This window comes from Podarcis liolepis, assembly GCF_965112155.1.
Source record: "Podarcis liolepis genome assembly, chromosome: 3".
Taxonomy (NCBI): Eukaryota; Metazoa; Chordata; class Lepidosauria; order Squamata; family Lacertidae; genus Podarcis; species Podarcis liolepis.
The window spans coordinates 40,987,271-41,000,640 of record NC_139557.1 but is presented as its reverse complement, the minus strand read 5'-3'; the positions used below and the strand labels follow the sequence as shown (position 1 = coordinate 41,000,640).

The 13,370-nt window shown below is 42.7% G+C and overlaps 1 protein-coding gene and 1 long non-coding RNA gene across 3 annotated transcripts in view; one reads left to right on the top strand and one right to left on the bottom strand.

Annotated features, from left to right (window-relative positions):
- Positions 1-13,370, top strand: part of IMPG1 (interphotoreceptor matrix proteoglycan 1) — an 83,347-nt gene that overhangs the window by 40,482 nt on the left and 29,495 nt on the right. For both annotated transcript variants that reach the window (XM_083497428.1, XM_083497429.1), the window contains 3 exons: positions 923-1,078; positions 8,474-8,532; positions 11,078-11,098. In XM_083497428.1, the coding sequence (XP_083353554.1) occupies positions 923-1,078; positions 8,474-8,532; positions 11,078-11,098 (236 nt within the window). The remainder of the gene's footprint in view (positions 1-922; positions 1,079-8,473; positions 8,533-11,077; positions 11,099-13,370) is intronic.
- LOC310704239 lies at positions 10,902-13,148 on the bottom strand. The gene is made up of 3 exons (XR_014524669.1): positions 13,051-13,148; positions 11,178-11,302; positions 10,902-11,071 (listed from the first exon to the last, which is right to left on the bottom strand). It is a non-coding gene; the product is annotated as an uncharacterized lncRNA (long non-coding RNA).

Below are 13,370 nucleotides of genomic sequence, written 5' to 3'. Positions count from 1 at the left end.
AAGGGAAGACCCAAGCAAACTGGTGGCTGGCATCAGAACCGCTAAGGGCACCCCACTTAACTTATTCTTGGAAAAGTCTCAGCTGAAAATAGCAATGACTGGTACTTCTCCTTGTTGTGATGCTGTTACTGGTTGTATCAATCTAAAACTGGGAGATGTTGCTTCTACAGGGATTTCAGAACATGGGAAAATATAGACATTTGCATGCTGACAGTTTTCTAGGAAGTTGTAACTTATAATCATATTCATATACACATAAATATTAATGATTTTAGAGATTAGTGCTGTATTCAGCCTTTTAATGCAGTTGGTGTATATTCTGTGCCCAGTTATTTTTAAATGACATGTGCATGCATCTTTAAGAAATATCACACAAAATTTCTTTAAAATATAGAACTAAATAATATTAGTGAGTTCTGCGACAAGGTGTTGTAGTGTGGAGTGCTCCTGTTGAAGCACAAGCCAGCCATACCATTTTCCAGAGTATTCCATTCCCCTTCTCTGGGTCTCTGTTTTCTTCTTCTTCTTCTTCTTCTTCTTCTTCTTCTTCTTCTTCTTCTTCTTCTTCTTCTTCTTCTCCTCCTCCTCCTCCTCCTCCTCCTCCTCCTCCTCCTCCTCCTCCTCCTCTTCCTCTTCCTCTTCCTCTTCCTCTTCCTCTTCCTCCTCTTCTCCCCAGAACCTTTGACTTTTTTCTCCTTTTACTTTGTCTCCTTTCCCAAAGTGTGTGTGTGTGTGTGTGTGCGCGCGCGCGCACGCACGCGCGTGCTTCTGCTAACCTCACAGGTTAATACCTCTGTCTTGTGTGTGGATGGTGCGGTTTTGATCGCATAAGATTGGCAGAGAATGAGTTCACTTTCAGTATACAGGATATTGGGTGTTGCCCAGGTAGGATGGCAACTCATTTCCTCTCCTGTTTTCTCAGGAGCCAAAGCCAGAGGTCCCGAACATAGTCCCCGAACGTCCTGTGGAGCAGATGGTGGAGTTCAGTGTGACCCTCACTGACCAGGAGTATACTCCAGAACTGAGTGATCCTACATCTCCTCAGTACCAGAAACTAGCTGAAAAATTTCAGCTTCAAGTAAGAGCACTCAGTTATTCAATGACAATACAACTTACGCTTGTTTGATTAGAGGGTTGGTTTGGGTTGGGTTTATTTAGTGGGACATTATAGACAGTGATAAATAAGAAATGTGTCTGTTGTATGCTTTGCTGAGTGTTGATATAGAGTAGTGAAATTATTTAGACTGAAATCTGTGGGAAGCTGCTTAGGTTTGTGTTTCCCAAGTAGTTCAGATTTGCAAGGAAACAATGAAGAGCTCAATCCAGGAAAGTTAAGCGCTTTTAAACCTCATTGATTTGATACGGGAAGGTCTTATTCTTTCAGCAAATGATAAGCAGTCCCATGTTTCAGTGGGGAATATGCATCAGTCCATGCCAACTGTTCAGTCCACAGTTTTGTACATGTGCATGCCAGGGTCAAATCAATATCGAGATGCCAAGCTAAGTAAAGAGCTTTCTGCCATACAAACTAATTAAAAACACCAGTCCTTGGTTTTAGCAAGGTTTAAAGTACATAGGCACTGTGTTCAAGAACCAGTTTGCTTGATAACCCAGCACCAGAACCTGAACCCACATTTCACAGAAACCAGTTGACGCTCTACTACCCTGGACCACGCTAGCTGTCAGGAAGTAGTAGCAGTGACGACATTCTGGCCTTATGGTAATTGCTCTTTATATCAGTTGGAACCTCAGTTAGTTTAAAAATTCAGTCATTCAAAATAGAGAACACCGCTTGCTCCTAACTCTTATGTCCAACACTGCAAAGGTACCCTGCACAAACTGTGAGCCATTAAGCCAACAGCCATCCATGCAGGGGTGCCAACTTGAATAAAATATTGTGGGGGCCCAGGTAAGCCCTGCCCCGCATAATTGATCAAATGATGCAGTCCACACACACCATTTGAATGGGAATGCCCATCAACTTTGGGGGGCAGCCCCCTCAAATACTTTCTAATGGGGGCTGAAGGTCCCATAGCCCCTAGGAGTTGGCTCCTATGCATCTATGGTTGCCTAAAGATTCAGACTTCCTGTTTTGGTTGCCTACCTGAGACTGCAGGGTTGAAGGGGGAGGTGGTCAAGTACCTGACAGACCCCACAATATGTGATTGGTTGGTTGTGTTCAGGGTTGAATACTTAGGTGTGCACAAATTATATGAACTGTACATTCTCTGTTGCCATTTATAGACATGGTGGCAGGAGGAACAGTGAGGTGGTTATCATCTCGTGGGGTAGAAATGATGTGACCCTGGAGAACCCCATGATGACACACATATTTACTTTATCTTTAGATGTATCGGGGAGATTACAAAAGTGATTGTGTCAAGCTGCTGCTTAAAACTCACCAGGGGAGAAGGGGGTTGAGATGACCCACATTGTGAAAAGATCAATTCTCATGGGGTGGTTCTTCATTATCCCTTAGCCGATGCCTGTTCATGCATTTTGGGGAAATTTGGTTTGGAAGGAGACCTCTAAAAGCCTGTTTAGCCATTTAGATTATGCTGTGTGAACATGATGTGGTGTTTTCCATTGTGAAGCCCAGCCTTTGGAATTCCTTCTCCCTAAATATGACAGGTATTGACCTTTCTTGTATTTTGACATCTGCTAAAGACATTTATTTCACCAAGCATTTGCTGATATCACACACACACACACACCAACCTTCATCTGAGGATCAAAGGTGGTTTGCCATATAAAAACACAAAAATCATTAACATAGTAACAAACAAAACAATACCCTCCCTGTTTAAAAGGACATAAAATATTTAATTAGCCAAAGGCCTGGGAGAGGTGGAATGTTTTCACCTGGCACCTAAAGGTATGCAATAAAGGTGCCAGATCAGTCTCCATGGGGAGAGCATTCCACAGGACACCATTGCAGAAAAGGCCCACTCTCATGTTGTCACCCTCTGGACCTCTTGTGAAGGGGGCACACAAAGAAGGGTCTTATGATGATCACAGGGTCTGGATTAGCTGCAGGAGATGTGGTCCTTGAGGTATGGCAAAGCTGAGCCATCTTCAATTGGGCCCAGAAACTAATTGGCAGCCAGTGCAGTCTTGCCCCGGTGAGCAACTTGGCTGCTCAATTCTACACCTGCTGAAATTTATGAACTGTCTTCAGAGGCAGCCCCACATATAATGCATTGCAGTAATCTAACCTAGAGGTTACCAAAACATAGATGACAGGAGTTAGGCTATCCCTGTCCAGATGGGGCACAACTGGGTTGCCAGTCGAATCTAATGGAAGGCACTCCCTGACACCATGGCCACCTGAGCCTCAAGTGACAGCAATTAATCTAGAAGTACCCTAAAACTATGTACCTTCTCCTTCAGAGAATGTATAGCCCCATCAAGAACAGGCCACCTCTCATCCATCAAGTCTAGGAAACCACTTGGTGCCTCGGTCTTATCTGGATTGAGCTTCAGTTTGTTGGCTCTCATCCAGTTCGTTACTGAGGCAAGATACTGTCCCGGCACACTCACAGTCCCCGTTGCAGATGTAGCCTTCAGTAATGTGTTTTCTATTTTTTTTCTGATGTGGATTGCTGTATTTAATTTACTACTGTTTTAATATTTTCTGTAAACTGCCCTGAGATTTGATAATGAAAGGTGGCATATGAATATTTTAAATGTTGTTGTTTAGTCGTTTAGTCATGTTCGTGACCCCATGGACCAGAGCATGCCAGGCACTCCTGTCTTCCATTGCCTCCTGCAGTTTGGTCAGGCTCATGTTGGTAGCTTTGAGAACACTGTCCAACCATCTCATCCTCTGTTGTCCCCTTCTCCTTGTGCCCTCAATCTTTCCCAACATCAGGGTCTTTTCCAGGAAGTCTTCTCTTCCCATGATGTGACCAAAGTATTGGAGCCTCAGCTTCAGGATCTGTCCTTCCAGTGAGCACTCAGGGCTGATTTCCTTCAGAATGGATAGGTTTGATCTTCTTGCAGTCCATGGGACTCTCAAGAGTCTCCTCCAGCACCATTATTTAATATTTTAAATAAATAGACAAAATAATAGAACTATGTGTGCTTGTAAAAAAAAAAGCAAACACACAAACTTAACAGGAAGACGCTTCTAGCTCAAATCCTCTGGGCATGTTCCAAGATGGTACAGGCCTATGAGAGGCCTATACCACTGTGCTGCAGTCCTTCTCCTCAGGTGGTTTAAGCATCTGTTCCCCCGTTGCCAGCATCCCCTCAGCAGCATAAGACAGACTATAGAGTTACCCAGTCAGCAGAGAGCATTAGTCGTACTACACACCATTAGGAAAAGTCATTTGAGCCTCATCAGGAATTAATGGACAGTACTTTGTAGTGATTTCATTTCAACAATAAACCTAATGAGCAATCTAAATACGAATGTTGAATGAAATTAGCCACTGTTGTCTGAACTACTTTTCAAAGGAAGCTGCCAGGGGACCCAAAATCACACATTCTCCTCTATTCATTTGGGCATTATCCCATTTCCTCTGAGTTAGAGAAGAGATGGCATGTTTATATCATTACTAAGGCTAATTGCATGCTTCATTAGCTATTTAATAGCCAGCAATTAATGATCTGAAGGTTGCTTAGTTGAAAGTTAAGCAAAAGTCAGTATGGCAAGTGAAGAGGGAGGTGTTGCGGGAATGCTGCTTTGGGATATTCACTTTGCCTTTTGAATTCTTAAATCCTTTGCAAATGCAGTGCTTATTCAAAGTGCGTTGAAAAAAACTTCAAATAACCTCTTCCTAGAATGTAACACATTTTTTTATGCAAAGTTGTGGGTAAACTTTCCACATTGTAAAACACCCTACTGAGATCTGAGAACTAATAAACTGACAGGCCAACAGCTTTTAAACAAGTTTTGAGAGAGGTGTATGAATAATAACGGTGAAAGTGTGTTTGCATGTATCTATCAATCTATCGTTTCAGTCCAAATGTATATGTATTGACCGAAATTGCCACTGACTGCTTTGAAGGGCCTGCAGCTTTGTTCTCGAGATGAAGTATTCATCAATGAAATTGTTCACAGCTCTGTCTTTCATGCCTAGACTCATTGGCCTCCTCCAGAAAGAAAGAATGCAGTGGGCGATGCTAACCAAATACAATGCTCTCAGTTCTCTAGCTTTTGATGCAAAATGGATAGCGACAGATCTCATTATTCATGGCAAGGTCTGTAGCTACCCTGCCACTACTTCCATGACAAAGAGGGGGAAATTAACTGCCATGTTCGCTGCATTGCCATTGCAGCACATATTCCAAGAATAAGGGGGTACCTCTTTTGACTGTTGAACAAAACAGTGGTTCTCCTGCCCACTTGGCAGATAGGCTGCTCCCTTTCCCCTGATCCAGCCCATCATGAGAAGGAGAGGAATGGCCATGCATGGACAGAACATCTAAGTACAACCACTGTTCTTCAGTCAAAATTGCACAGTTGGGTATTGTATTTTTCCAGGAGGTTGACCGAGTGTTATTTGACCTTCATTTTTGGATTACATACACTTAGGCAGTATTGGGATGTGTGGGGTAATTGAAGGAGAGGCAGGTCTGCCAGGTCAATGGGGAGTGCACTTGCTGTCCTCCATGTGATGGACCAGGTCAGGGGAGTGGTTTCATCCAATCCAGCTCATAGACAGCCAGCATTTCAAGTAGTTATAAGCACCTCTGGTAAGTTACCATTTGATCATCAGTCTGTGTTCCTGATGGTCAGTAATCCTGAAGGTCTATTTATGGTGGACTATAAATACAAAAAAGAAGATGATTGGGCATGTATAGTATATGTACCACAGTGTTTAACACAAAATATTAACCAGGAAATGGCAACCAAGAGAATAATAATAATAATAATAATAATAATAATAATAATAATAAGAACAACAACAACGGCTCATAATCAATCTAAGCTTCCCATGGGAAAATGAAGCTTAGCAAATGTTTACTTTACTTGCTTCAGTATGGGAGGATAGCCATAAAGTTATTAACTTATACCCGAAAAGCCTTCTGTGATTTGTGTTTTCAAGATCCTGTAGTATGTTTGTAAAGAACTGCCGCTGTAGTACTGGTTTTGCTTGGAAAGAGAAGCACTATTTATATATTTATTCTTTTTATTTCCACAATTTATATACACTGTAGTCTCTAGGTCAATAAAGATACAAAAGAAATAAGTTAGATAAAGTAGGTTACAATTAACCACAACATCAGAAAAGCTTACAGTCGTACCTCCACTTACGTATCCCTCCGCTTATGTAAACTTCGGGATACGTAAGCCGCAAACCCAGAAGTCTATTTCCGGGTTTTTGCCACACGCACATGTGCAGAAGCGCTCTACCACCACACGTGTGTGCGCAGAAGCAGTCCCTCCAGTTGCGGAAACCTGGGGATCCAACCAGAGTTCCAGAATGGATCTCGTCTGCAACTGGAGGTACCACTGTACTTTAAATACCTGCTGAAATAAAAAGGTCTTCTCCAAGTGCCAGAAGTTCAAAAGGGAGGAGACCTCTCTCAGCCAGGAGGAAGGTCCACAGAGTCCACAGAGTTTAGGTATTGAATGGGTACCTCAAGATCAGGCATTCAAGATACCCAGCTAAGAAGCTAGTGCCAACTTACCTGGAACACAAATATGCAATCACATGTGGGGTAAATAGAATAAAATAAATAAGGAAGGAGTATTGCAAAGGCAGCCTCATCGTCATCAAGCTCCTTCCGAGGTCCACATTGGAGCAGGGAACTCACGGCCAATCATCAGAGCCCTACTCCTCTTCTTTGATGTTAATGTTGGTCACTTGCCCTCACGTAGCTTTCAAGGGCAAGAATATGGAAGAGCGCCCACTGCCTGCTTTGCCCTCTGTGCAGCAGTAGTGTGCATTTGGCCCAGAAGGAGAGCGGAAGACAATGGGCTGTGTTGAGCGTAGCAAGGAATCTGGCCGACTCAATAAGAGTGATGTCAGAAAGGCAACGTAGCCATTCTCTGTCATTGTTCCCTCCTCCCCATTACTGTCAGCACAGCTTTGACACAACCTGATCTACTGAAACAAAGTACCTAATAATTTTTCTGTCATTTGTATTATGCACAGTATCATCCAAGGGCTAATTAGGTAGCAACAGCAATAGCCGCTTCCTTAGCAAGTGGGCTAGGATGGATCATTAGGCTGCATTATAAGCCGGTGGATTTAGGAGAAGGCCATTAGATTGGTTGGCTCACTTGGGTGGGCTTTTATTTCTCTGCATCATCCATGTATGAGGTTCAGCCATTATCTCCTGCATCCCACTTTATAGTGTCTCCATATATACCCATCACTTAGTCACTGGAAATAAACTGCCTTATGTCATTTATCAGGTGTAGGAAGTGATTGTTGTGTAACACAGTGGAAGCCTTTTCTAATAATGATTTGTGGATGTAGGAAGTTGGTCATTCATGAACTAAAGAGGTGTTTTGCTTCCAACCTGTGGTTAAATTCTTTTATGGGATTTAACTGCCACAAGTGCAGGGAGAGGTGGGACACAAGTATTATAAATGAATGCCAGGAAGGCACACCCACCCACTGCCTACTGTTAGGTGGTGTGAAACAACCACCCAGGTAACAGATTATTGGCAGTAGAGGGGTGTTGGGAGGACTGAACAGCATGCGCCACACACCCCAGCTAGCCTTTTGCTTCTCTTGGCTAGCCTTTCAGTGGTGAACAGTGTTCTGCCAGCAGTGGTGAAATCAGATTTCATTGTCATTCCAGGTAATGGGGAGAGGACACCCTATTGCCCATTGCCTCTGGCAGCAAAATGCCTTGAACTTAGGTCTCAAAGCTTAGGTCATATGGTTTCCCAGCTTATATCACAATGTGGTAACCAACTTAGATTTATTACCAAGTGTACTCTAAACAGCTTTACCGAAACCGGGCTCCCTGATAAAGTGAGCCACCATGATGCATTTGTTTGCAAACACATGTTCCTACCTCATTCGCTTTATGTGTTTAAGGATGCATCAAAAACCATAAAGTGACTAAAGAGGCTGATAGTGGAGTTTGGTGTTCTGCACATGCTGAGAGGAAGTCAAACTCTCATATTGCTTCATGTAAACTGGAGCAAATCCTGGCCCTGGAAACCAAGGCCCTGGGCTTAAACAATGCCCTCTGTAACCTTATTGCAATCACCAATACAAATAATGCATACAGGCTCACTAGGTGAGAAAAGCTGCAACGTTGCAGGGCTTTGTCCATTAATCTAAACAGTATCTCAGCATGTCCAAGTTAAAATGCTTAATTAAGGTCTCCACTAACCATGCAACGAAAGCAAATTCCCCAATGGTCTTTCTAAATTCCAAAGTTCTGTTTTACAAATGCTAGAATAGGCTCTGCTGGGAGTAAATGCTTATTTAGCTAACATCTGTTAGTTCCCCTGACAGAAGAATGAACATATAATTAACTTTTTTCCCTCTCTGTTTAATAGATGCAAAAGATATTTGAGAAACTTGCAGGATTCAAAGAAATCCGTGTATTAGGATTTAGGTAAGTGATAACGTTATTCACTTTCTAGTTAGGGGTAAGTGTTCCCTTCTCACTAAGGAAGCAAATAAGGCATTTTATTCTAGGAAACATTTTGTTGTACGTTAGCATTTCAGAATCTTCTAATCAGTTTTCTCTGTGATCTGTAGCTTTGTTCTGTGTTTATTTGGCTTTGGGGGATTTTTCTGAATGTTGCTGTGTGTCCTTTTATTATTCTCTGGGGACCAGATTCAATTCATCCATTCTGCTAGCAGAAGCCAGTGCAAGGACTCCTGCTAGCACAATGGGACTCTCCCCCAGTGCCCCCCTCCATGCCTCTCCCTCTGGAGAAGCCCTGGGACAGCAGACCGGGGGGCGGGGTTGATGGAGAGAAGGGGAGATGGTTCTGATGGGGAGCAGAAATGCTTGCACTGATGGAACAATTTAGCGATTTATTTTTATAAACAGTTTATTTATTTAATTTTATAAACAGTTTAGTGATTTATTTTTTAAGTGGTATAATTTTTAGTGATTTCAATCAGTTTTGAAAGCCGGTAGAGAGGTTAGTTTAGACAAAAGTATTTCTAAATTGGCACTTCAAGACAGTATGAGACTGTAGACCCTGCCAATACCTCTTTCTCTGTCACCTCCCTTCTCTTCTCCTCTCTATCTGTTGCTCCACCTTTCTGAAAGCGATAGGCAGGAAGCTCCAAATTGTAGGTGCTACCATACTATAAGATCAAAGGGAACATGCAGTGTTTTATTACATACAGCAGAAAAGAAAGTCCCTGGGGACATTAGGTTATTACTCACGTTCTTTACAACCCACATAAGTGGTCCCACAACTACAGGTTTGTTTGCAGCGCACTGAAATTTTCAGGGATCCCAAGGGACAGCAAGAGCTCATGTGGTGGTGCGGACAGTGATTGTACTTGGGTGGAGGCTGACATGTGAGGAAGCCTCAGCAGAACTAGGTCAACATCCTATTCAAGCATGAGTAATGCAGGTGGTTGGCCTCTATTATTGTCTCCATCTTTATGCATTTAGGTTTTCAGGTTTTGTTTTTTTATACATCCTAGTTAATTCATGACTATGGTGAGATTTCAGCTGGGGAAATCCCAGCTTGTGCTCTTCGCCACTACAGTACTGTCTACCTGTGATGCTGTAGGTGATGTTAGTTTACAACTCCCATCAGTCCTGAGGATGAGCCAGGCTGGCTGGGGCTCGTGAAGTCCAACAACTTTTGGGGGACTACAGGTTCCCCACCCCATTCTACCATAACATCCATCTTGGCCAGTGGTTCTCAACCTGTGGGTCCCCAGATGTTGTTGGACTACAACTCCCATCATCCCTGAGCTCTGGCCTTGCTAGCTAGGGATGATGGGAGTTGTAGTCCAATAACATCTGGGGACCCACAGGTTGAGAACCGCTGATCTAGACCCTTTCCATGCCTTGAAGAAAGCTTTCTATCATTCCCCCCCCCCCAGGTGCTGATGTTTTTATCAATATGATACTAGCGTGTTATCCCACACCTACATTTTGACCAGATGTGGGGAACCTCTGGCTTCAGATGTTGTTGAACAACAACTCCCTACACCCCTGGCTATTAGTCATGCTTGCTAGGGCTGATGGGAATAATAATAATAATAATAATAATAATAATAATAATAATAATAATGTTATACCCTGCCCATCTGGTTGGGTTTCCAGGAGAGACAAATATTTTTGACAAAACTTCACAGCACATCACCACCAGAAATAAAGATCAGTTACACAAGGATTAAAGATATCCTGCTGCATATGGAAAAGAAGCCTCCATATATATCATTCACTTACCTGGCAAATTTAATATATAAATGTTGGGAAATAGTTAGTTTAGAACCTGGACCTACACAAAGATTCTTTCTATTTACCTCTGAACATTTAGCGGTGCTAGAAATGGAGTCTTGACTTTCATGATTACCTCTGAGAGAAAAAGTAGTCTTTGTTTTGGTGCCTTCCCTTCTTGTACATCTCAAGCTAGGAGAAAGAAAGCTGTTCTGGGAGAGCCACATGGGTGTGCGGGGGCAGCTAAGGAGCTCCATATTTGGCATAGAAGATATGTCAGACAAACAAAGAGAGGACAGTATTACAAAGTGTCATGGCAGGACATGGCCTCAAGAAGTGTGCATAGTCAGAATGATAATTAGGTCAGGTTACTGAGGCCCGGATTTGGACAAGAGCCAAACAAAGTCAATCCCAGCTTCTTCGTTGACACGGGAAAGGTACAGATTAGCACCCGATGAATTGCAATTAGTGACCTGGGGAGGAGAGGGGAAATGGATGGAAAGAGAGGGGAAAGCTGAAGAGCTTTCTTTTACTCCAGGAAGGGAAAGAGAAAAGGAGCACTCACGTTTTGTGAAGAAAGGAATTTTAATGATGGAAATCACTTGCCCTGGCAAATAACAAAGAGGAAAGATGCAGAGTATATTACTAACCGCAAGTTAATATGTTTGTATGCTTTAATGTTCTTCTTTCTTTTCCTTTGAAATATTTCCATCTGTCCTGCCTTCGTGTGCTGGAACTGAAGACAGAAGAAGGAAAAAGATGGGTAATTTCCCCGCACTTTTTTATATAAAAAAACAACAGCACATGATATGACATGCATAGTAATGTCAACGTGAAATTACCTAGTTTTAAGATACAGAATCTGGAAGAAACATGTAGGCTTGGCTGACTTTAGGCCACTTTAGCCTAAGCCATTATGCAGCATAGGCAGACAAAGACTGACGCGAACAGCAGAAAGTTCCTCCATCTACAACATAAAATAGACAAGGGAAATGTTTTTGCTTTTCTGTTCTGCTGAGAAGACCAGATTCCTTTTCCCCACCCCCCTCTCGATAGGGTCATCATCCTATCACAGAGCTACTGTAACCGCCACCTTGCGTGTAGGAGTAGGAAGCGATAGTGCTAGCACAGTAAATTAAATGCATTTATACATGGCTTTAGAAAATGATAAGAAGCAAACTTATTGTCAGGCTCTCTTTATGTATCTTGGAAGTGCTGATGGAAGGTCAGTTATCATCTGACTCACAATAGGAAGTTGTCTGAGGTGTAGGTTTTTCGGAACCCCTTAGGTGCCTACCAAGTAACTATTGATTTTCAATGTATGATACAAGTCTAAAATATTTTTGAAACCTATTCCCTACCCCACCCTCCCGTTGAGGAGATTTGCCACAGAGTAGAATATGGAAAGCACAATTCAGTGTCTCCCCCTCCCTTCAGATGTTTGCCATTGCAGAGCAGTTTTAAGCAAGTTTAGTCCATAACTATTTGTTGTTCCTTTTCCATTCAGAAAAGTGAAGATTGATATCCTGATCCTAAACATGTGTACTGTTAATTGTCTGTGAGGTTGATGTAACATTATTGAAGCACTGACATGATGACACTTGCAGTGTGGTGTAGTGGTTAAGAGCGGTGGACTCGTAATCTGGGGAACCGAGTTTGCGTCTCCGCTCCTCCACATGCAGCCGCTGGGTGACCTTGGGCTAGTCACACTTCTCTCAGGCCCACTCACCTCACAGAGTTTTTGTTGTGGGGGAGGAAGGGAAAGGAGATTGTTAGCCGCTTTTGAGACTCCTTCAGGTAGTGATAAAGTGGAATATAAAATCCAAACCCTTCTTCTTCTTCTTTCCTTAAGGAGTCATGTTCCCTTATCCTGGAATCCTTTATCCTAGAACAAACCAGCTCTTTCAGGTCTGCTTGTGATTACTCAGAGGTGAAGAAAAGGCACATTAATCTGCTTCATATGACGTATTAAATTATAGTCAAATTTGCTGTGGTTTAATATGAATGACACTTTACTCCTCCCCCACTTCTGCTGCACTGCCAAGGAACAAACCATGATCTGACTTGTCATGCCACCTGAGCTTGGTCTCATGATTTATTTCCCTCAAACAAACCATGAGTGGCAAACTAAGAACAAACCTTGGCTTCCGCTTGTGGTTTGTTCAGAGAGAAACAAACCACAAGTCCAGGTTTGGACAACAAGGCAAGCCATACCATGGTTTGTTTCCTAGCAGGAGCAAGGGAAGAGCGAAGCACTGCTTGTTCACATTAAACTGTGGTTTATTTTAACTATGGTTTAGTGCGGCATGTGAACCAGGCCTCTGAGCACATAGTCACTCCTTTTTTATTTGATGTGACTCCTAACAGAGAACAGGTCTTTTATGGCACTTTTATTTATGTGCCCTGTTCCTCCTAAGCATTCATGTACTGTTCCAGCAAGAAGGGTAGAAATACAACTGCTTTTGTTTGACTGTTCAGCAACTACTCCTACCCAATTAGTGCTATAGTCAACGTTACCTTTAGTACACGGCATGATATGGTTGCCACAGGTACTGAATGTGGGAGGCTGCCTTGTTGTCTGGAATGTGCCTTTTTGCTGGGATCTGATAACACCAAATTATAGGCGTTGAGGTGACCTAGCACTGGAAGAGCTATGTTTTTGATGCTACATGCACGCGCACACAAACCTATATCATATAGTGAGTTATAACTTACATGAACACTTCTGCACTCGACAGATTAGGAATGCAGGAACGTAGGGAAGTGCCTTTTACTGAGAAGTCAGGCCATTGGCTATCTACTTCAGCATTATGGCAGTAGCTCTCCAGGGTTTCCCCACCGTACCTGCAGATGCTGCAAACAGAATCTGGAACCTTCCGTATGCAAATAATATGCTCTAGTCTAGCAATCATCTACAACCCTTCCTTATAGGTTCAAACAGGGAGTGTCCAGGCTCCAACTATCTCTTTTAAACATTTTAAACTGCTTAGAAAAGGCACCTTACCCCCATGGGTTGAGTGGGATTATTTTTATCC